The sequence below is a fragment of the Erpetoichthys calabaricus genome, chromosome 5, assembly GCF_900747795.2.
Source record: "Erpetoichthys calabaricus chromosome 5, fErpCal1.3, whole genome shotgun sequence".
Classification (NCBI taxonomy): domain Eukaryota; kingdom Metazoa; phylum Chordata; class Cladistia; order Polypteriformes; family Polypteridae; genus Erpetoichthys; species Erpetoichthys calabaricus.
In genome coordinates, this window is record NC_041398.2 from 195,744,455 (window position 1) to 195,770,140 (window position 25,686).

At 39.0% G+C, this 25,686-nt stretch overlaps 1 protein-coding gene across 4 annotated transcripts in view; it reads left to right on the top strand.

The window, feature by feature from the left end:
* pcsk5b (proprotein convertase subtilisin/kexin type 5b) overlaps positions 1–25,686 on the top strand; it is a 522,800-nt gene that overhangs the window by 201,381 nt on the left and 295,733 nt on the right. For all 4 annotated transcript variants that reach the window (XM_028802364.2, XM_028802367.2, XM_028802368.2 and 1 more), the window contains exons 6-7: positions 1,908–1,996; positions 18,863–19,035. In XM_028802364.2, the coding sequence (XP_028658197.2) occupies positions 1,908–1,996; positions 18,863–19,035 (262 nt within the window). The remainder of the gene's footprint in view (positions 1–1,907; positions 1,997–18,862; positions 19,036–25,686) is intronic.

Sequence of the window (25,686 nt, forward strand, 5' to 3'; positions counted from 1 at the left end):
GTTTCAAATGATAGTGGAGTAACTTTCATTTGCACTGTTTGCCTTTGGGGGGAAAAATAGAAACATTCAAGTTTCCATTGTATTTATTTTGCTTATTTAAAGCTTGACTACTACACTGCGTATTGCAGAGGCTCATCTCGTAAATGGATGAAGTATTTGTTACTCCATGTACCATATTCTGTGTTCACTTGTTAGATCACAAAATATATTGTTGTATATTTCATTGACATGTTTGTGTGTTACTGTCTACAAGTTCAGATTTATTTATTCTATATTTTTACTTTACAGTTTGAGCACAGATCAAATGACTTGTTCAGTGGCAAACACTTGGTAGGAGCAGAACCTGCAGCCTTAACCAGTATATCAAAAGGACACTTAGACACCTTAGACACATTTAGACATATTGTAAGATATTTTAAGATAGTGCTAAAATTGAGCAATTAGAATGCTCTACATACTGTACAAGCAGGTTCACATTTGAAAAGTTCTGTCAAATTCCAATGTAGTTTTCCATTCATACACAAATTGTCTGAACCTGCTTCACCCAGTTTTAAGAGTGTGGAACTAGAATAATTTCATATCATATTATAATGGTATCGCAAACAAGACAGGAAGTAGTTGTGGATAGAGTTTCAAAACATTTCCGAGAAAAAGATCCTGCGTTAAACTGATTTGGTCTGACTATAATTTGCAGTATAATAAATTGACTGCTCCATTATTCACAAGTAAAAACGCTATGATGTAACAGAGAAACAAGAGGGAGGACAGGAGTAAGCTAATGTTCTTAATGACTTATCCAATGTTGCAGATTTCCACAGGCACATATTGAATTGCCCCCTTGGTAAAGGTGCCCATCAGGTTTAGGTTCCTCTATTGATTTTATGTGGCATTCCTGAAAAATTCATAACATGTCCTCATTCAAGCACAAAAGGCCTTTGTTGCCCATACTCTAACCATTTCTGTTTTGTAAAAGCAAGTTAGTCAATCAATCAACTAATAGTATTCTAATGTACTTTGCAGGATACAACTTACAGCTGTTTACATTTAGAGCAAAGGCAAGTCAGTAACTTGGTCAGGGACACACGATAGGTCAGATGTGAACATTTTAATGTATTAGAATCTATTCCCCTAGCTATTGCACTGCCTACACACTTTACTGTTCTTCTTTGTTTAATAGATGCTTTCATCAAGATCAGCAACATAGAAGATCTATTACATAGAAATAAACAGGTTTTAGTTGTTGGCAAGACAGTGCAAAGTTTATCAATATTCTCAATATTCTTAGAAAAAGAGGTTTGGTAGTGTATTTATTACCATTACTTGAGGACACCCTTGAAACATCTTAAAAAAAAAAAAAAAATACAGTACAGTAGTGGTTATAGAAATGCAGAAGAGAGCAACATGCTAGTTAAATGCATTAACCACAATCTCAAGGTGTTTTGTGAAGAACTGGATAGTCTATCTTAGATATTTTGCTGCTGCACAAGTATCACTGCCAAACATTTCCCATTAGTGATCCACCATTCACTTCCTGTTTTTAGGCATGTTCTTCAGTGTATTTTATGACTAGCTTCTTTCTAGACCATTATTAAGGATCCATATTAATCAGTGGATAACTGTAAATAATGTAACTTCAAATTTGAATTGGGCTTAACCTTATCAGTGTGCAGTTTATAGCTCAATGCATAGAATTTATTTTCATTGTCGTAGAATACAATTTGAAAATGCCTGGACTCATTTTAAATCTTCACCTTGCACTCTAGGTACACAGTACCTCTAACTACAGTCTCGTTTTCAGCCTTGGCATTTGGCTGGTTTAATGCGGCTGACAGTAGGAATTCTGAATCAGACAAGTAATGCCTTCTTCCCCCCCCCCCCCCCCTCTCTCCTCTAATTCTGGCCTGCAGACATGGAACCCGTTGTGCCGGAGAAGTGGCTGCAACTGCAAACAATTCACACTGCATAGTAGGAATTGCCTACAATGCCAGGATCGGAGGTATGTGAAATATTTTTATAGCTAAAGTAAGAAAGATACTCTTCACCTAAAATGTTTTAGTTTATGACTTAAGCGTCTTGATGAATTGCGTGTGGAAAGTGTGCTATGGTTAGCGGCCTTTAGTTTTCTTATACAGTAATGTTACTCAAAGCAAAAAAACTAAATGTGTAAATGATTGAGTGATTCAAAATGTGCTAACTTTCTTTTACCAGATTATTTGAAGTAATGTATTAGAAGCAATAGGGCAATTTAGCTGAAATCTGCTTTCTTTACTTCTTTTTTCATTTTTGCTATACTATAAATTATTTTAAAAAAGCCCATTTATATCAGAGAAAAATAACACTATAAAGACAACACAAAGTGAATAAGTAATTCAATTAACTTTGTTTTTTTATTTTTCAAAAGTTATAAGTAAAATAAATCTGATCTTTTCTTATTAATGCACATTATTACTTCCTGTCCAGCAATGTGTGAGTCCTTATTATTGATTGGTGTACACTTTGAAGCGCAGTCATCATTGTTTCCTTGTAACTTGTAAGAACTGTCTGCCAGTTAAATAAATGAAATTTGTAAGCAGTTAGAGCTGAAGTATATAACTCTTTCATTAGTGAATGTAGTGAAAGACACTATTTAAAATCACATGTATTAGAGTTCTGTTCATGCAGCGAACTTAACATAGATCTTATTAGTGTGGAAGGATATTTCTGAGGAAGATGGGAATAGTTCAATCAATCAGCTTTTATTCAGTCACAGATGAGTACATAGGATGCATGCTTTGCAAAGCAGAACAGCAAAGTTCCCCTTTTTTCGATAAGCTTTTAATATCTTCCCCTTTTTTAATATCTCCCTTCCCCTTACTTATCAATAAGCATAATATTTTTTATCTAAATATTTCATGTTACATTGCGCTAATTGTCCAACCGTTTCTGTTTTGTGTACGTTGCAGATGGGGCCCTAAAAAAGGAAAAATCATCTTTCCTGTGTCTAATGGACGCGTTCCTGAAAAGGAAGTTGTCCTAGGTCAGCTTACTGCACCCCGTTTTATGACAGACACCTGTATGAATAACCTGCTGTTCTAGCAAAAGATCTTTGTCAGTTTTTTAACTCTTAGTAAATTGCAAGCAGTTCATTTTTTTCTTTCACGTTAGCAGTGCTTGTTTTAGATGGTGTTGTTAATTGATTGTCAGTGTGCGTTCAGTATACTGTACCTATTATAGATACTGATTAAGTCAAACCTCATGCCCGCTTTCATTGAGGGGGAAAGAAACACTACATGTTTTTTGAAGAATGAAGTTTATTCTATGTGACAGATTGCCAAGAAACTGAAGATTTCATATAAAGGTGTCTATTACTGTGTCATCTGCGACAGAATTAAAGAAGAATCTGGAATGATGGCCTTAGAGGCAGAATTTCAAAGAAAACGCCAATTGTGAAACTGGCAAATAAAAAGTGAAGTTTTTAATGGGCAAAAGAACACAGACATTTGACTGAAGATGACTGGAAAAAAAGTGTTTTATGCTCAGCATTCTGTAGTTAGTTGCCTTTTCTCTGTTGCAGAAGAAAGTTATTTGGTGTGTATTTAGTGAACAAGACAAGAGAGGACCCCTAAGGTATTTGTTTCTCAAACTACAGACTCTGATGTCCTTATCATCTTATGCAGTTCCCCATTTGGCCCTTCTCCTTTTCTTTTTTCACTGTTTAGATCCAGTTCACCCTCTTTTCTCAAGACAGTAATAGACACCTTTGCATGAAATCTTCAGATTCTTAGCAAAATGTCACATGGAATTGCCTTCATTCTACCATAAAAAAAAAACTCTAGACTGAAATGTTTCTTAAGAAAGTTGTTTCATTTTGGCCATTTTTTAACTCGCAAATGAACGAAATAACAGGTTTCTGTGGTGCTAATGCAATTAGAAAGGTTTATGTAATAACCAAGTAGCATATACACATGAATAATTAAGGAGAAGCTAATGGAGAGAAGGAATTGCTGCTGAAAATGGGGGTGTTCGAGATCTATGTGAATAATAAAATGAAAATCTGTCATTTCAAGAAGTAATAGCCATTATAAACATTAATAATGCCTTGGTTATATTTTTAAATTAATTTAATGGTATCTTGATAAAAAGGTATCAGTTATTATCAAAGACATGAAAATTTCTAGGTGACCACAAACTTTTAACTAGTAGTGAATGTTTCAACAGCATTTGGGTAAGTAGTGTTTTGATGATGAGGTGGCCTGTGGAAAATGCCTTTTTAGCCAAAATGGAAGTGGCAGGTATAGAGACTAACACTTGATAAGTAAATTGGTTTTTATAACATTGTGTCACCACTAATAATTGCTTTCCAGGTAATCCGAAATACATAGAAACAAATATTAACTTAATTGATAACAATCTATATTTAGTGATAAAATGTAATGTGTTTTCAAAGTAAAAATAGACAAGCACCAAATATGTTGATAATATAGTGACTTTTTTTTTTTTTTTTTTTTTAACCACTTGGGTGGTGTATAATTTAAGTTGAACTATTATTATATATTGTAATGGATGGCCAGATGGAATGGGACTCTCATTCAGGTTGGTTGGATTTGTGTTCACACGTAATCCCCATAAAATTGATGGACAGGGGTATCCCCCAGGCTGCCAGGTGACAGCATCCTAGGGCTGGAACACCCATATGCATGCCATTAAGGAAACCTGGGTATTGTAGTCCCAAAGTTGCTGGATGCCATGGGTGCTGCCAGGTGCTGTTTGTTTTGGAAAATGTGACCCTATCCACCTAGGGTCGGTTCTAGGGGGTGTCAGGGGCGGTTGGGGGTGGTTACACCTCTGGAAGTGCTCTCTGTTTCAGTCATAAAGGGAGCCACCCCTCTTCACTCTGGGGTTCAGTCAAAGCCAGCGCAGAAGCCTGAGGAGAAGTTCAGTGGAAAAGACATGAAGCAAGAGGTAGAGCAAAATAAAAAGATAAAAGAGAAGGAGTGTGTGTTGTTTTGTGCAGACTACAGAGCAAGGGAAAGCCTTTAGCAAGTATTTGTGGAAAAATAAGTCGTACCGTTAACCTGGACCTGTTGTGGGAACTGGTGTCTGAGGGGTTTAAGGCATTGGTGCTCCCCCTGGTGGCCATTGTCAGTATTTTAATGTAACTAACAGGTAAATGCTGTATTTTGTCCTGTAGCGGTAGTTAGAAGTACACATGCTCATTTCTGGATTCTGGATTAGAATGATCTGTTTTATGAAATTTTAATTTTGTTCAGCTAAGCATATTAAACTGTGTTTTCACTAGTGAAAGGAAGTAGTTATTATAAATTTGGTACTTTGATCCCACAAAGTAATTTTACAAAAATTAGTCTCCTTGTTTAAAGATGTCTATAGTGATTCACTAAAAGTTTGTACAAGTCTTAATAAGGTTTATACTGTTAAGGGGTAAAACATTTTCCTAATTTATGTGAAGTAGTGTTTTGATGATAATCTGACATTTTACATCCTGGCATAGGCCTGTTTAAAATTGTATTTTATACTGAGATGTGGGATTTTTTTTCATCATCATTCCACTTCATAGCAATTAATTACTTACCTTCATTCATCCATCCATCCATCCTCTTCCGCTTATCCGAGGTCGGGTCGCGGGGGGCAGCAGCTTGAGCAGAGATACCCAGACTTCCCTCTCCCCGGCCACTTCTTCTAGCTCTTCCGGAGAATCCCGAGGCGTTCCCAGGCCAGCCGGGAGACATAGTCCCTCCAGCGTGTCCTGGGTCTTCCCCGGGGCCTCCTCCCGGTTGGACGTGCCCGGAACACCTCACCAGGGGAGGCGTCCAGGAGGCATCCTGATCAGATGCCCGAGCCATCTCATCTGACTCCTCTCGATGCGGAGGAGCAGCGGCTCTACTCTGAGCCCCTCCCGGATGACTGAGCTTCTCACCCTATCTGTAAGGGAGAGCCCAGACACCCTGCGGAGGAAACTCATTTCAGCCGCTTGTATTCGCGATCTCGTTCTTTCGGTCACTATCCATAGCTCATGACCATAGGTGAGGGTAGGAACATAGATCGACCGGTAAATTGAGAGCTTTGCCTTACGGCTCAGCTCCTTTTTCACCACGACAGACCGATGCAGAGCCCGCATCACTGCGGACGCCGCACCGATCCGCCTGTCGATCTCACGCTCCATTCTTCCTTCACTCGTGAACAAGACCCCGAGATACTTGAACTCCTCCACTTGAGGGCAGGATCTCGCTCCCAACCCTGAGAGTGCACTCCACCCTTTTCCAGCTGAGGACCAGGGTCTCGGATTTGGAGGTGCTGATTCCCATCCCAGCCGCTTCACACTCAGCTGCGAACCGATCCAGAGAGAGCTGAAGATCATGGCCTGATGAAGCAAACAGGACAACATCATCTCCAAAAAGCAGTGACCCAATCCTGAGCCCACCAAACCGGACCCCCTCAACGCCCTGGCTGCACCTAGAAATTCTGTCCATAAAAGTTATGATCAGAATTGGTGACAAAGGGCAGCCCTGGCGGAGGTCCAACTCTCACTGGAAAAGGGTTCGACTTACTGCCCGCAATGCGGACCAAGCTCTGACACCGTTTGTACAGGGATCGAACAGCCCTTATCAGGGGGTCCGGTACTCCATACTCCCGGAGCACCCCCCACAGGATTCCCAGAGGGACACAGTCGAATGCCTTTTCCAAGTCCACAAAACACATGTAGACTGGTTGGGCGAACTCCCATGCACCCTCCAGGACTCTGCTAAGGGTGTAGAGCTGGGTCCACTGTTCCGCGACCAGGACGAAAACCACACTGTTCCTCCTGAATCCGAGGTTCGACTATCTGACGGACCCTCCTCTCCAGAACCCACGAATAGACTTTTCCAGGGAGGCTGAGGAGTGTGATCCCTCTGTAGTTGGAACACACCCTCCGGTCCCCCTTCTTAAAGAGGGGGACCACCACCCCGGTCTGCCAATCCAGAGGCACTGTCCCTGGTGTCCATGCGATGTTGTAGAGACGTGTCAACCAAGACAGCCCTACAACATCCAGAGCCTTGAGGAACTCCGGGCATATCTCATCCACCCCCGGGGCCCTGCCACCAAGGAGTTTTTTGACCACCTCGGTGACCTCAGTCCCAGAGATGGGGGAGCCCACCTCCGAGTCCCCATGCTCTGCTTCCTCATTGGAAGGCATGTTATTGGGATTGAGGAGGTCTTCGAAGTACTCCCCCCACCGACCCACAACGTTGACACTGCACTGCTTCCCCCTCCCGAGACGCCAGACGGTGGACCCAGAATCTCCTCGAAGCCGTCCGAAAGTCGTTCTCCATGGCCTCCCCAAACTCCTCCCATGCCCGAGTTTTTGCCTCAGCAACCACCGAAGCTGCATTCCGCTTGGCCTGCCGGTACCTATTAGCTGCCTCCAGAGTCCCACAGGGACAAAAGGGACTGGTAGGATTCCTTCTTCAGCTTGACAGCATCCCTCACCACCGGTGTCCACCAACGGGTTCGGGGATTGCCCGCCACGACAGGCACCGACCACCTTACGGCCACAGCTCCGATCACTGCCTCAACAATAGAGGCACGGAACATGGCCCATTTGGACTCAATGTCCCCCACCTCCCTCGGGATGTGGTCGAAGTTCTGCCGGAGGTGGGAGTTGAAGCTACTTCTGACAGGGGGCTCTGCCAGACATTCCCAGCAGACCCTCACAACACGTTTGGGCCTACCAGGCCTGACCGGCATCTTCCTCGAACCGCCACCTTACCGTGGTGGAGGGGTTTGTGTGTCCCAATGATCCTAGGAGCTCTGTTGTCCGGGGCTTTATGCCCCTGGTAGGGCCACCCAAGGCAAACTGGTCCTAGGTGAGGGCCGAGACAAAGTGCGGTTCAACAGACCTCCTATGACGAATAAAAAATTTGGATGGCGTTTTCCCTCACCCGGATGCGGGTCACCGGGGCCCCCCCTCTGGAGCCAGGCCTGGAGGTGGGGCTCGATGGCGAGCGCCTGGTGGCCGGGCTTGCACCCCATGGGGCTCGGCCGGGCGCAGCCCGAAGAGGCAACGTGGGTCCCCCTTCCCAGGGGCTCACCACCTATGGGAGGGGCCAAGGAGGTCGGGTGCAGTGTGAGTTACCTTCATGCAGTAACTGTTAATTTGTATGGGGGGGTGGTGTGGGGGGGGGGGGGGGGGGGGGGGGGGGGGGTGCTGGGGGTTTGAGGAAAGAACAAAAAGTGGACTTCTTGCCAGGTTGGAGGTGTTTCTGGCTTTTGTATTTACAATCACATGCATCAATGATAAGTTGATCAACACTACAGATATAAAAATGTTAATAAGAAATAATAAGAGTGCTGAATAAAATACTTTTTTTCCGAATAACTGTTGTTAGCTATTCCACGCATAAACAAAATCATTTCCAGAGATTATCAGTGCATCTCAGTGTGCTGTCCATGCTGTTGCCATTACATGTCTAAACTTCCCAAATGTTTGCTCCCTGCCGTTCAAATCATCTTTCTCCTCTGCTCTGGAATGACGTCAATAATGTTACTGTCATCATTAATTCACAGTAATTCTAGGAAGGATTCCTTTGTATTTGTTAGCTCTGTAAATATTGGCATAAGCACTTGTGACAGAAGGGGGCGCTGTCGCATCTACAAACCCGCAGACAATATGCCAAAACATCAGATAAAAGTCCAATAATGAATTTATTATTTCAAAAGTGTGCACCAAGCACCTCCACCTCCACTATACTCAATAATAAATCAATAACAATAATACAATAATCAGTAACAATAATACAATCCTCCACTCCACCCAGCAGCTCTGTCGTACTCCCTCCCAACTCCGGCTCGACTTGCTGGGGTTTCCTACAGTCCTTTTATAGTACTTGACCCGGAAGTATTCCGTCTCCGGGACAAATGCCTTCTTCAGGTGTCCTGGAAGTACTGTGGGTTTCCGACCTTGTGACTCCTAAGTACTTCTGGGTTAGCATCACCTTAATAGTCCCCGGGTTCTTGGTGAGCGCCCCCTGGCGGCACCCACGGCATCCAACAGGGCTGAAGAACCAGACTCCATGTCCCATGCAGGAATTCTGGGAACCATTTCTGTCCAGGGGAACTGCCATCTAGCGTCCCAGGGGATGTAGTGTAGGCTCTTTCTCTTAGTTGAGGGACGTCTTCGGCCAGACTGAACTGCCAGTTGTCCCTCACACACTCCATGTTTTTTTTTAACCAGTAAACAGTTTTTAAGACTACTGTTGTAACATTAGACATACAATCTGTTTTAGTTTTACACATAATCAAAAGAAACAAAGATTTCACAATTTCTGATAGAATCCATTACTTCATATCATTGGGCAATGTCTTCTTCTTATCAGAGTTTGTAGATGCACTGGTACCATCCCTCTATGCCACCTTATTAGTCTATTGAATCAAGGAGGAATGGCTACTCAACCAGAAGAGTGCAATTTGCTGTAGTGATGTGTCGTTCGCGAACGAGCCGGCTCTAAGAGCCGATGCTTTGAAACGAACGAGAGGAGCCGATGCCCATTGAGCAGAGCCGAAGCTTGAGCGGCTCCTGCTCAGCTCTGCTGAAAATCCATTTGGCAGGGGCGGGACTTTACTTATATGGGCACACAGAACATTGGCTCATAATGCCGCTCGTTCACGAACAACACATCGGACTAGGATCGTACCATTATGTGAAAGAAGGAAGGGGGGCAGACGCTCCGAAGACAGCGAGTGTTGGTACAGGCCAGGTACACAGAGTGACAGACGAGGAGCCAGATTTAAATGCAAGCGCATCGTGAAGAAAAAAAAGAGTGAAGAAATGAGTGAAAGACGAAAAAGAAGCAGCATCTGGCTGCATTTCAGTGATATTGGAGACTGTAAAGCTAAGTGCAGAATTTGTAATATGAAAATATCCGTTCGAGCAGGGTCAACAACAAACCTGCACAGACATATAAGAACCACCCACCCATCCATGCAACTGGAGGAGAGCATGCCCTCTCTCCTGCCATCCACTGACCCTGGAAAAGAGCCAAGTACTTCTGCTGCAGCATCCACTGTCTTACCGAAAACTGCAGGTATAACATGGTCTTCAGTTCAAACCAAAATAAGCACATTTATTCCAAAACAAATGACGCCAAACAAATAAGTGTCGATGAGGAGCTGGCTAAAATGATAGCTAGCGACTTTCAACCATTTTCCATTGTGGAGGACAGAGGATTTACAACTTTTGTATAGGCCTTAAACCCCATGTATGTTCTCCCTAGCAGAAAAACTTTGTCCCAAACAATTATTCCATAACTATATATCTGAGGATGGAGTACAACACTGTGCTTTCAGAAACCACTGCTCTGGAAAAAAGGTAGCATTTAATGACAACAGAGCTGTGGATGAGGCATTTCAAAGAATAAGTGCAGCAGCAGCAAGATGCAACCCCAGCAGCCTGTCTGCTCCTCCATCAGAGGGCCAAAAGGAAGAAATTGGAGCAGAGGTGTGTTCACAGGAACCACAAGCTTCTGCTGTGTGGAGGCTCTTTGACGAAAGAGCAACAGGAGACACTGTAAGGAGAAATCCCACAGCTGATGCTATGCTGGAGTTGAGGTCCTATCTTGAGGAACCCCTCATCCAAAGAGCTGAAGACCCACTGAGCTGGTGGGAGGCCAAGGCTGCAGTCTACCCATGCCTGGTTAAGGTAATGGTAGGAAGACTTTGCATTGTCGCTAACATCGGTCCCCTCAGAAAGAGTCTATCTCAAAAACAGGACAAATAAGCACGGAGAGGAGAAATCGCATCAGACCATCTAAGCTGAGGCATCTGGCATTTCTGAATGCCAACCTGGCCTAAAAAACTTTTATTCAAAGAGTCATAGTGTTGTGTTGTTGTTGAGTTTGGCTTTATTTAATTTGTTTGCTGTGTTTGCTGTGGTTTTGTGTTAAGTTGTTCATTTAAAGCTTTTATTAAAATGTTAAACAATAGTAACTGTATTTTTTGTAATGAAAAAATACATAAAATACGTAATGTCTGAAAACAATGAATTAGAAATTGCTTATACACAAACCATTCATAATTGCTTAATTAGGCTAAAATATAAGCATCCAAGTGATACTAAACGAAGAGCCATTCGGGAGCCGTAAGAGCCGGCTCTTTAAAGGGAGCCGATCCAAAAGAGCCGAAGCTTTGAAAAGAGCCGGAGTTCCCATCACTAATTTGCTGACAGTTGTCAGTAATTGATTCATTGTCTCATTTCTGATATGTGATTTTTTTCACCAAAATATTAACAAGAGGTCATTAATGATTATGTGTCAAGTCAAAATAATAAAATCTTCTTTCATTGTAAGTCTAGACAATTCATTTCCTAGTAGTGATGTGCGATAGATGCATATTGCGAATTTCCTCTTGGGGATTAATACAGTATCTATCCATCGATCGATCGATCGAATCGATCGATCGCAAAAAAATACAGAAAAACCCAGTTTTTATAACTGTCTGGTACTAGCATTTTTGGAATTTCAGCACTGGAAGTAAATAGTAGTTTTGAAAGACCTTGTGCTCAGCTCATCATTCTTCCACTCACTGATATCCTGCTGTTTCAAATGTCATTTTTTTAAGTTCAAGCCCCAATTGTTTCCAGTGTGAAGTGTGCATGTTCTCCCTGTGTGAACGTATGTTTCCTCCATGTGCTTCAGTGTCCTGCCACAGTTCTAAGACATGCAGATTAGTTGGGCTGGTAACTCTAAACGGGCCCAAGTGTGTGTTTGTGTGTTTTTTCCCTGCAATGGACTTGGAGCTCTGTTAGAGTATTGTTCCTGCCTTGCACTTGCTGGGAAAAGCACCACTGCCCTGCGACCCTGTTCAGGATAAGCAGGTTTGGATGAAGTGTTGTTTTAGCAATACCGCTATTTCCCAGTTTTCTCTTTCAGTAATATTAAGGTGAGAAATATGCTTGAAAAGAAACAAAAAATTTTACTCTTTTCTATTATATGTCCGTTATTTGTTTCTTTAAGTCAGCTTGTATAATGATAATAGCCCTCTTCCTTGGTCACAGTATAATACTGAATTTCTTATTTTGGGTCCTACAATTAAAACTTATAGCACTAGAGAATTCAAAGGGAAACTGCTGCTTTTGATAAGGCAGTAATGGGATGTTGTAGTGTCGATGTGGACAATCCCACTATTCACCCCCTCCCATTTGACATGCTTTAGACTCCGTGGTGGACAGACCGCCATACCCTCCTCTTTCTTCAGATCGGCGTGCTGCAGACTACCCCTGGGGGGAACAGGGATATGTGCAACTCACATTCATGCTGTTTATCACCACATAGTGTCTGGTTATGGAGAGTTACCTGTTATTTGCTTGAGTACTGTTTCAGGGCTAGTACTTGGGTCTAAAAGCTTGTATTGATACTGAAGTAAAACTTTAGTACGAGTCAGTGCCAGTGCTAGGCTATTTTGCGCCCTAGGCCAAGCTTATTAGTGTAACAACCAACTGTTCGGTAGCTAACCCATGTGGCTGGAACCCCATGATCTTCGCCCTAAGTGAATGCTTAATTTGTCCTAATGTTGGCGCTGGCCCTGGATCCAGTACTACTTGGTCAGCACAGTGGTGCAGTGGTAGCGCTGCTGTCTCACAATAAGGAGACTAGGGTTCATGTCCAGGGTCCTGCCTTCATGGAGTTTGCATGTTCTCCCTGTGTCTGCATGGGTTTCCTCAGAGTACAGTAATCCCTCCTCCATCGCGGGGGTTGCGTTCCAGAGCCACCCGCGAAATAAGAAAATCCGCGAAGTAGAAACCATATGTTTATATGGTTATTTTTATATTGTCATGCTTGGGTCACAGATTTGCGCAGAAACACAGGAGGTTGTAGAGAGACAGGAACGTTATTCAAACACTGCAAACAAACATTTGTCTCTTTTTCAAAAGTTTAAACTGTGCTCCATGACAAGACAGAGATGACAGTTCCATCTCACAATTAAAAGAATGCAAACATATCTTCCTCTTCAAAGGAGTGCGTGTCAGGAGCACAGAATGTCACATAGATAGAGAAAACAATCTCTAGCAAACAAATCAATAGGGCTGTTTGGCTTTTAAGTATGCGAAGCACCGCGGCACAAAGCTGTTGAAGGCGGCAGCTCACACCCCCTCCGTCAGGAGCAGACAAAGAGAGAGAGAGATAGAGAGAGACAGAGTTTGTTTTTCAGTCAAAAATCAATACGTGCCCTTCGAGCTTTTAAGTATGCGAAGCACCGTGCAGCATGTCGTTTCAGGAAGCAACTGCACAAAAGATAGCAACGTGAAGATAATCTTTCAGCATTTTTAGATGAGCGTCCGTATCGTCTAGGTGTGCGAACAGCCCCCCTGCTCAATCCCCCTACGTCAGGATCAGAGAAAGTCAGCGCAAGAGAGACAGAGAAAAGTAAGTTGGGTAGCTTCTCAGCCATCTGCCAATAGCGTCCCTTGTATGAAATCAACTGGGCAAACCAACTGAGGAAGCATGTACCAGAAATTAAAAGACCCATTGTCCGCAGAAATCCGCGAACCAGCAAAAAATCTGCGATATGTATTTAAATATGCTTCCATATAAAATCCGCGATGGAGTGAAGCCGCGAAAGGCGAAGTGCGATATAGCGAGGGATCACTGAACTCCAGTTTCTCCCACAATCGAAAGATGAGCAGGTTAGGTGAATTGGCAATCCTAAACTGACTCTAGTGTGTGTGTTTCTGTGTGTGTGTGTGTGTGTTCACCCTCCAGTGGGCTGGAGCCCTGTCCAGGGTCTGTCCCTACCTTGCACCCTATTCTAACTGGGATTGGCTCCAGCAGACCCCTGCAACCCTATTCAGGACTAAGCGGGTTAGAAAGTGACTGAAAAGACTGCAGTACTTCTTAAAAGCATTTCAACAAGCCAACATTCTTCCAGTTCTGAAAGGCAGTGCATGCTGCCAGGTGTAATAAATTAATATAGGCAAATTCCAAAATGAGGCCATGTCTATTTTTATGTGAGTGTCCAGTTCATCTTTATTATTTATTGGATGCACTTTGCGTAAAAGTAGCGGGAATAGTCCTCCTATACATTTTTAGTGGTTTAAAGAAATATCAATAATTGTATACCTGTATTTTCATGTAGGGTAGTATTTGATAGCCCTGTAGTTCATCCAGGACAAACAAATTTGTTTTAAGTACTCTGTGATAAAATGCTGTATTTTTCATTGTGTAGATTACTTTAATCTTTTTATTTCATTTTTTTATTGTAACGGTTCTTCAGTTCAAAAGGTCGTTCTCTTTTGAGCCTGATCCCCAACTGTTCACAAGAGAATTTTCTATAAGTGGTTTCTTTAACAATACTTTAGCCGAAACACATGTGTTTGTAATATTACATGGCTACGACTGGATATCTGACATGTAGATTATGTAACAAGAGTAAATTGAGATATTATTTTAATTAATGTTTTCATATTGTTTGCTGTTTGTCCAGTGTTAGTTCCCTTTGCTGTCTGTTGTGTCAGGAACTTTATCTCTTCTCCAATGAAGACCTAAGATAAAAAAAAAAAAAAAAACTTTTTTCAGCTGTTACTAAAAACAACACAGACTAAATAACAGATACAAAGATTGTCATTTTTGTCTTGAATATTTCTTTAATGCATGTCCCAATCAGGCTTTGTGAGGTGAGATAATATAAGCCATTTGGAGTACCATTAAGAATAGGTCGACTGCCACCCATTTTGGATATATCGGAGTGAACATGGGCCAGCATTCCTATACCATATTTTCAACCACCCTGTCATATTCATGTCCCACATAAATAAATGCTGTTTGGGGGCCAAACAGCAAATCTACTTACTATTGGGTAGTCTTACATAATAAATTGGTCACTCAGTGATGATGTGAATTGTTAATTGAAGTGACAGTGTCCATTAAATGGGTTATTCAAAAAGAATACCTGCCTTTTGAAATGAGTTTAATTTGGGTAATACTTTGGTCTTTACGCATAGGTGGCACATAAGCATGGCTTTTAATGTAGCCACACAAAAAGAACTTGCACAGCGTTAAGTTGGGGAGTTTGCGAACTCCAGCACATATAATGCTTTCAGCTATGGCATCACCATTTTTGTTTACTATGCTGCTTGACAGCAGAAAAGAGTCCCCTCCCAAAGTAACAGAAGACAGTATTCCTATCGCTTGATTAAATTTTATCTTTAAGTTAAAAAAAAAAAACTAGAAATAAGCTATTTTGAAACAGGGACTTTCTTTTTGAATAACCCTTTGGATGCATACAATATGCATTCTTTCAAATTTCTCAAAAAATGTTCACGCACTGTTCATACTTTTATTAATTTTCGAAGCATTGGCATTTATTGCTTTATTGCTGTAAGTCTGACTGCTATATAGGATTAGATGGGTATGCAGTCCTTCACCACACAAAAAAAATTTAACCACATGTTAGCTTTGCAATACTGTATAAAAGGATCTTTAGCACAATTTTCTTCCTTCTGAGTGAAGATTGCTTAACTCTAATGATGTATTGGAACTCTGAATGTTAGTCTTTATTTGCATGCAACAAAAAAAAACTCCCAAGCTTTGCTAATGTAGTTTTCAGACTACATTTTCCCATAAGGTAGATTTTGAGGGAGATTTATTGACTTACTGTTGGATTTGTAGCCTGCAGTTTACTGTTTCTTCTTTTCTTTTCATTCCTTGAATTATTTTTTCACATTCTAAAACAGTTTCTAATATGAAAAATATAACTAAAAAATATTATTTTGGCAGGGTTCAGGTAAAGAAGGATTTTATCATAACTGATGTACTCCATTATAGTTTGTACAGAATTTTTTTAAATGAAATTTATAACAATAACTGTAAATATCTGCTTATCATGAAGTACGCTACAGGGTATATTAAAAAAAAAAATACTAAGTTATATGCAGCCACATGGATAAACTTAAAGAAAGAAGTTACTCAGACTGCAAACTTTGAGTATGGAGAGGCAACCAGAATACCAAAAGGATGGATAACACAGACACAACCATACGTTTGGTGCCTCAGTATTAAATCTGAGATCAAGCATTTTGCTGCAGGCCATTTTACCTAATGGATTATTTACAGGATATTAGAAGTCATGCATTAAAAATGGTGGTCCCTATTGCTTGCACAATATATTGCCTATATATATTTTAATAATCTTTAAATTATAACCTCATCACACAAATACTGGGGGGGAAAGTAAAGCCTATGCGATGGAAAAAGTTGGTAACACCAATAATATCCACCAGCTGCAGTACTTGAAAAATGCAGGACCATACAATCGCCATTGCTTTGTTGGGAGTTCCCTAGGTCACTAGAGGGTATTCTGAAATCCCCTTGCAGTTGACAGGTATTGGAAACAGCATATTGTAGAGATGCAACACACTTCATTCACAGTGAAGCTTGAGCCATTCAAAATTGAAACAAAACTCTTATGCTTTAATGCAACACAGCACGCTTTTATATTAGAAACTCCTATCTGGAGTTTTCCAGTATCTTTCTGTGCTGACCATAACACATACGTGTGGGGGCATCTGGTACCACTATCAGTATAGTTGCAGTGATAAATGATGAAGTATGCAGCTACTGTTTTGGCTTTTTCTGATAAAGATGGAAATGACACATCAGAAAATAATAATTTCTGTACACTTTTTATGGAAATAGTGTATAAAATAACAGTATTTACAGTTTTGTTGATTATATGAACATATCAAATTGGCCAAAAGTACATCACTAATTCTTTTCTTAGATAAATCAAGTTCCATTGTGCTACAGATAAATATAACAGAGCCCTGTCAACCTAAACTGGCCTAATTGAGTTTGAGAATGTTGTATGTTTTCAACATATTCTTTTTTACATATTGACATCTTTCCAAAACATTTTTAATTTTAGTGATCTTAAGAATTAATTATGAATGTTTTGAAATGACTTGCTTTTTTGTCCAGAGCCTCAGACAAACCCAATCCCCCCAATCCATGCACATTTTTTTGGCCCTGTAGAACCAAAAACCTCTTAATTGTATGTCCTTTTGGATCAATTTTTTGCAGGAAATTACACCATTATGATAAAGAGTAAAGCAATTGATGTTTCAGAAAAAATAATCAGAAGGAGTATAAGTTTGTCACCTCAGCCAACCCTAGGGGTTCACCTCCTAATGGGATACAAAGTTAGTCCTTTTCACAAAATTCTGAAAAAAAAGTGGAAATCGTAATGTACTGTAGATACCATGTTTCACCGAAAATAAGACCGGGTCTCATATAAATTTTTGCTCCAAAAAATGCACTAGGGCTTATTTTCAGAGGATATCTTATATTTATTCATCCATCCATCTATTATCCAACCTGCTATATCCTAACTACAGGGTCACGGGGGTCTGCTGGAGCATGTACAACAATATACATTTATCCAGATACAGTCATGTTATCTTCTTCTGGAATATCATCATAACTCTCCACATTCAAACCTTGAATTCCAGCCTGAATTTCTTGCTGCCCCAGCCGCTTTTCGTGCTTCGATGTCTGATGCATGGTTCGATGTGGTGAAGCAAAATGGCAACATACAAATGTATTCATGTTGCTTTGATATTCAAGCATTGCATATTCCCCATCGTAATGTCACAATACATTTTAAAAGTCTCACATACCATCTTCTATGCTGTCTTTTTTTTGCACCTTTACAATACCATCAGAATGTACGGTGTATTTGAGCCACAGAGAAAAATAAATAAGGACATAATGAAAATGTTTATTTTGTGATTAAAGTGGAAATTTTGGCTTTAAACTCAAAATGTCCTCTTTAATCCCATTGTTTACTTTGTCATTAAAGCAGACCGTTGTAAATGTCATCTTAAAACTGACCCAGTTGTTAATCGCAATGCACTTCTGGGGCTTCCTCCTGACCTGACAGCAGTGGCAAGCAGAAATAGCTCACCACACAGAACAGATTAAATTTATAATATTCCATCTTTCTGCACATTTAGAATTCTTAGATTTATACTTGATATCACTTTCATGATGAAATGCATTAAAATATGTATGTTACATTTACAGATAAATCATTAACTTTGTTTAAATAATGAATACTGCTAATAGTTACACATATGGTGGTGGCAGAGCGGTAGCGCTGCTGTCTCGCAGCGAGTCACGTCCCTTGTGATCCCTGCCTGCAGTTTGCATGTTTTCCTGGTGGGTTTCCACAGTGTGCTCAGTTTTGCATCCAAAGACATGAAGGTTTGGGGATTTGGTGAAGCTACAATTACGTTAGTGTATGTGTGTGCTTGTGTTCACCTTGCAATTAGCTGATGCCCCGTCCAAGTTTCTGTCTTGCGCTGATCCTGCTGGAATGGGCTAGAGATCTTGCCCTCTCTGGATCTCTATCAGGGGGTAAAGAATGCCACATTTCTATTACAATTAATAATTTTATACTTTAAACATTTCAATTGAAGTGCACATTTTAATATTTAAAATATCTAATACATCTATCATTGTTTATTATTTATTTCTACCTCATGAAGTAATCATTAAATTTGTTATGAACACACGAATAAGGATGACATACACTAATTTTCCAGATTATAATTGATTTCCTTCAGTGCAGTGCATACACATTTACTACTACTCTTAATTTATTCTGCCTTGCATAGCTTTGGGTGGCCTTCAGTTTGAAATCCTTAATTTCAGTATTTGCTTTTTTCACTGGCCTTACACTTGGAAATATTTAACAGTTTCAGAACTTGAAATCCTTTTGCCTTAATTATTGAATTTTAGGAGTCTAATTTAAGTTTTAAAGCATTCTTTTTAAATAGAAGGTATAAAAAATGAATACTATAGTAACTAAATTTATATTGTGAACCCTGTTGCTTAAGGTGTGCGAATGCTGGATGGTGATGTTACAGACATGGTGGAAGCAAAATCACTCAGCCTACAACAGCAGTACATCGATATCTACAGTGCCAGCTGGGGCCCAGATGACGATGGAAAGACAGTAGATGGACCAGCAACGCTTGCCAGACAGGCTTTTGAAACTGGAATTCGAGCAGTAGGTGTCTGTTTTAATTCATGTGTTTGTTACTTGTTTCTAAAAAGTAAAAATTAGTCAAGATAAATAATGTTTGAGTGTGTGGCTTCCACAGCTTCCTATAAGGCTGTTTCACCTTCTGCTGGCACTGTTTCTAAAAGCATGTTTCAGTGGCTCAATATTTTGCTGTAAATAAGCTCTTAATGTATAATTTTTGATTAAGCATAATAAAATCATGCCTTTGCATATATCATTAAGTTAGAATAATGACATTGAGGTGATATTCTGTTAAAAAGTGAATTTTGTAGCTGATTAAGTTAATTCTCAAATTCTTTAAATATGTGATTTGATATTTTACATTTGTGCATAATTTGTAGAATTTATGGAGTGTATCCTTTTATAGTTTAGATTTTTTTAATGCATCCAGTAATGTACACAGACTTTGGTCTATATGTACTGTACATGTCAAATTTGGTAGAATTCCTTGGTGTTTTTATTTGGTAAAAATTAGCTGCATAAAGTATGACAATAAGTCATAAGGGGAACTCCAGATAACAAATAAATAGGTTAGAGATTAAATATTTGATGAATATTAAAAAAAAACAAAAAAAAAAACCTCCAACTTATTACAAAGACAGTATGACTTCCTTAAAATATACCACTCTTTCACTATTGCAGACTAGGAACATCAAGTGTTGAGAAAAGCTAGTGCTAATGGTATTTTCCTGAAATGGATAGCTGGTCATCAGGTGACCACTTTCCATTCTCATTAAACACATTGTCTTTGGAGAACATAAGAATTTTTTACTTTTAAAAATACACAGTTTATGGGATATAAAATTCTAATGCTTGCTTATAGAATTTGAATGTTACTCTAATCGTGGAAATTCATAGGCAACAGCATTGCATTTTGAGATTGTTTAGTTTATGCTGTAACTGGTTTAAGGTACACTCACCCTTCCAAAGGTAATATCTCTAATATTATCATCATGGGTTCATACAGCTTGTTGGGGTCTTTATTGAAGCAGTAGAAACATGTCTGTAAAATATTCTGTTAAAGTGCATGCCTTACCTGTTTGTGTCACAATTGTCAGTAGGTGAAATTCAAAATATTACAATGTCTAGCAGTTACGTGATTTTTAGTTTAGTTCATAGTAAATAACGTGTTCATTTGTGTCTTAATTTCTTCTCTTGTTTTTGAGAGATGGTACTTTAAGCCAGGCATTACAGCATTTTTAAGTAGGAGAACAAGTGTTTCTCAAATATGTGATACTAAAATGAACTACTGCCAAAGAACTTCCATATGCTTAGTCCAGATTGAAATAGTCATCTGTTTGCATACACTAATAATAATTTTCTGCAGTCAAAACTGTTAAGCTAACAAATTTGATATTTCACCTTGAACGCTCCTTACATAATTTTGATTATTGTATTGCAAACTTTTTCAGTGTTCAGTTTGCATGTTATGGACACGCTGTTGTTACTTGTGAATCTGTTTTAAAATGATTTTTTTTATTATTCCTTAATTAAATGCTTAGGTCATGAACCACGAAAAAATCAGTCTTGTTTCTGCAACTAGCTGAATCTTTTTAATGTGAATGTCTTTTAATTTAGATGTCCTTTATCCTTGTTGTGCTGAAATACTTACATAAAAGATATATGTTAATCAGGCCCTCAGTGAGTGTGTGAATATACAATATGAAGTGTGTTTGATGTGTATTTATTTAAAACTATTAGTGTATCGTTATGATCGTAATAATACACATAGAACACTGGAATGTTAAAAATCATCAGGAATGTTTTATGATCAAGCATCTTAAAGAATTCATTATTTTTCAAGTCAAAGTTATTATTTACTATCATGCTAAATAATAATTTGCTGAAAGAAATTCCATCCTAAAGTGAAGTATATTTTATATGTTTTAAAAAATAACTAGCCTTCTCTTGCATTTTATAATGGAACTAATGAGTACATGAGGGTCCCAATGTTAAAAAACACATTTAAGTTTACCAAATATGTCCGTTTTTAAAGCCAAAAATGTTAGTGTTTTGGTCCGCATCAAAACAGCTTTTCTGTGACATTTTTAGAAGAGAAAAAAAACAAAACAAAACATTGTAGTGAGATTCAGTCATTTTCAAAGGAGGCCGGCTATGCACTTCACTGTTTGTCTGGGGCACATGGATTCACCTTAGAAAGTCATCAGCAAATGCTGTTATTGTAATTGAATGTTGATGCCCAGATGTGAAATGCTATCTATGTTCTATAGACAAGCAGACAATAATAATTGAAGAAAGTCACACTTACCTACACCACAGTATATGGAAGCTTATTTTGATACTTCTTAAAAAATATTGCCTGCTGCCACTCTTTATCATCATGCACGAGTGTGCTTCAGTGGCCTTAAAATAGAAAGGTTGAGCATGAATGTAGGATGTAATCAAATCACAAGAGCTGAACAGATGCTATAAGCACACATTTAGTTTTAATCAAGTTAACGTTTTGGGAAGTTTAGTACAGATGTTTTAGAATAGGCAGAGTGGAAGCGCATAGCTGTCATTTCTGGCTAACAGCACCAGGTTCTGTGTGAAGCCTGCACATTCCCCCCATGTAGTTATGGACTGATTGGTATCAGTGTGTGTCAGTGGATTTACTCACTCAGAAACACCCACAATTCTTTTATTAATATATCCTCATTAAGAGCATCTCTGCCTGTGTTAAAAAATATGACAATTGGTTTGTAATGCTTCAATCTGCTTCATCCTCTGCCTTTTTCATTTTTGTATTTTTTTTTTTATTCTTTTTTATTGATTGAGCTCATGTCACGGGTAGAATCAACTCTCTGCAGCGGGCAGTAGGGTGGCCATGTGGTGCTTGCATACAGGCACCGTTCTCATTCCCTGCCACCTTCGCCATCACTTCCCCTACCTCTTCATATCTTAGGTCATCTAATCTGCCTCAAGAATGATTTAAGTGGCAGCTTAAGTGAAAAATGAAAGAAAACGTACGAAGTAATTGCAACACAAACCCTGACTTAATCTGTTTTAACGTGAAAAGATGCAGATGAAAGAAGAGAAGAAGCGGGCCACTAGAGTGGAGAAAAGAAGAGCTGCTCAGGAAACAGCAAGCGCATCAACCTCTGAGCAAACGAATGCTAAATGTACAGAGAAAGAGGATGAATACTTTAAGTCAAGTGTATTCACTGCATGTTATCGTGCAGTCTGCCGTTACTGGTGGGTGTGTGTGTGTGTGTGTGTGTGTATATATATATATATATATATATATATATATATATATATACAGTAGATTAATATTCATCTGTGCTCCTTGTATCTGTGTGTGTATAAATTATTGTCTGTAAAAAATCTGCAATCCTATGACAGCCGACGCTAGAATGTAACACACACTGTATAGGAGAAATTAACTATTACAACTGAAGAATTAATGTTTTAGCTATAATTATTCTACTCACTGTTTTGGTGTAATGTGCAGAGAAATTTGAAAGTGCTGAATGTTTAAAATTTTCCTTCAAAGGAAGATCAATAAATGCATGAAAAATTAATGAATCGGTTCGTTTCCTAAATTACTGAATGCTGTATTTAGAAATGTATTGCTCTCATTGGACAGTTTGGCCTTGACTGTAGTAAGCTTTCATGTCAACAGGACAAGCTAAAATTCACTGTCTTGACTTTAAAAAGTGTAACATATTAGACACAAACTATATTTGTCTAAATGTGTTTTTATGTGTTTAAGATTGTGACACTATTCACAAGCAAGTGTTATGATGGGCATTGTAGCTAAGAATTGAAATCTGGCATAGACTGCATCTTGACTCACTGTGTGAACCTGAGCAGTCACTTCAGTTTTCATAGTTCCAATTTTAATTATGCAATATGTAAATTGCTTTCTTTAAAAGTAGTAGCATAATAGGTTTATGGCTTTACTGAAATAATGCTTAGGCTTTTTTACAGCTGTATATTGAAATGCACCATGTTCAGTTTTAATGAACAGGAAAGCAGAGCTTTTGTGCCTCACAAATTAACCACGGGTTTTTCTTTTTTCTCTCTTCTACTCCATTGGCAGATTATATGAAAACTGTGCACTTGATGTCACCATCTGTAGAGCAGCAGTGTAGACAGCTTTCATGTGGGTGTGCACGTTTAGGCACAGGTCATTAATGTCATTACTAATAATTACATGCCAAGTTGTTCATTGTGTAAACTGATTATCAATGGTTGGTGTTGCCAAGTTGATATCTTCAGGATTCTGCAAAATATGTAATTTAATACATGCTTCTTTCAAAACAGTTTTCTGACCAAAGTTAGGTCTGAGATATTTTTGTATATTATGCTGTAAAAAAAGTATGTTACAAATTCAGATTTATTAATGATTAATGTATTGCTGATATTTGATTTTAAATCGGCATATTTGTTATGGGGGTGGTACAGTGGCTAATGCTCCTGCGTCACTGCCACAGGAGACTGAATTTAAATCTTTGTACAGTCTGTGTTTGTGTGGAAGTTGCATATTTAGTATGTCCATGTGGATTTTTGTCTGGGTTCTCTGGCTTCCTTACATAGAAACATACGTAGGATAGTTTAATTAGTGACTCTAAATTGGCTTTGTGTATTTGATGATGCAGTTGCAGAGCTGTCATCCCATCTTGCTTTTGCCCTATCAATAGCAGGCATAATTTAATTAATAAAAAATTAGGATTGTGTGGGTTTTGTTATTTTTTTTAGTTTTTAATGACCTGTTCTGACCACCCATGATCCAGAATTGGATTAAGTAGTTTGAGAATATTCTGGTATTTTTTTTTTATTTTAGTTTTATGTGGCTTTGTTTAAATTAATGTACCACTTTTTGATGTTGTTCAAAATGTCAATTTTTGGAAATGTCAAAATCATCCCAGCAGCATATCCTACAGAAGTATCCATCAAGTCAGCCTGTTTATAGCATTTACAGCTTTCTACAAAATTTATTATGGAATGTTGGTGGGAGCCTATCACAACTGCATTAGTGAAAATGGAAGGAATTAGCCCTTCACATGGTGCTAGCATCTCATTGGGCATACTGAAACACCATGAATGAATGATTGCCACCTTAGTAAAAGCTCATTGTGTCTAATCAAGTAACAGAACGTCGAGTTGACACCCTGTTGTGTGCTCATTTCCTGAGCAGATGTAGAGTAATGAAATATAGCCATGCAATTAAACTTTCTTTTAAAAAAAAAAAATATATATATATATATATATATATATATATATATATATATATATATATATATATATATAATATATATATAATATTGTTATAGTTATGGAAGCGTGCCATTTCACTCATTGACATTTGTTTCTGTGTTTTACATCTCAAATTGAAATTATTTATTTTGAAATGAACTGTTATATAGGCATGTGTGAAAGAGTTTTTAGCATCAGAAACATGGTGAAGAAAGCAAAATAGAGGGCAAAGTTGGCTGTATGCTCATCTTTGTAGGGCAGGTGGATATTTAGGATTAGTTAAGGTGACAGACCGGGTGAGCTGCTTATTTTCAAAGAGCACCTTAGAAGACCAGAGATGGTAGCAGATGGAAGGAAGTCTTGAGAGGCCTTAACAAAGTTGTAAATGTAACTGAAGGCGAGTAAGAAGGGAGTGCAGGGGGTCAGTAAGGGATTTGTGTTGCTATAGGTTCTAAAATTAGCCCCCTAGAAAAGCCATTATATGCCATCAGGGGAATTGCTTTCTTGGTAGAGTATATTTTCTTTTTTAGTTATTGCAGTCTAATTATTATACTGTAAGTATGCCTATTTTAGTAAACATTGATATATATTATAGAGGAAAGGAGATATATTACTCCAGTAATTGTTCATAAGGATGCAATATAACTTCAGTTTAGTATGTCTCATGCTTTTTGTTTCAGGCTCCATTACAGTTGTGTTTATTATGTAATGGTTGATAGGAGGGGCAACTGAAAAAAAGTGCACATCAATGCCCATTATCGATAGATAGCTGCACTTAATAGCAGTTGTAATAGTCAGTATTGTTAGCAAGGTAAAATTACTTCTGTTCAAACCCAAGGTCATTTTCACAGTTTATTGACTAGGCATGTTACCAGGTCACAAACATAACATTTTAGGAGACTGTGTCCGTATCTGAGTGTGATCAGCCTAAACTGGCAAATATAAAACTTTAGCATTGTCTCCTCACGTGTCAAAGGCTTTCTTTCTGTCTTGCAGCTTCTACAATAACTAAAAGTGTGTGAAAGGCACATCAGTGATCTTAGCGTTGCAGTTTGCCTTTACTTCAGAGAGGATTTTGTTCCTGACTTTGAGAGATGAAGAACACCTGATACAAGAGAAACAACATTTTTCAACAAAGAATCTGTAAAATGTTTCTAGAATGGATTTTTGTGCATTCAATGAATTAGGCGGAGTGGTGGCTCTGAAACTAGGGATCTGCGCTGACAATCGGAAGGTTGCTGGGTCAAATCCTGTAAATGCCAGAAGTGTTTCCACTCCATTGGGCCCTGTATCAGTTCATACTCCTAATCCCTCTCTGTCTCAATGAACTCACCTTCTTATGGAAGTATTTTTGCTTAGCTGCATTGTCAGTGGTGGCTTACATGTTTTAATAAGAGAAGTTTTCTTTGTGTTTTTGTCTATAAAATGAAATAT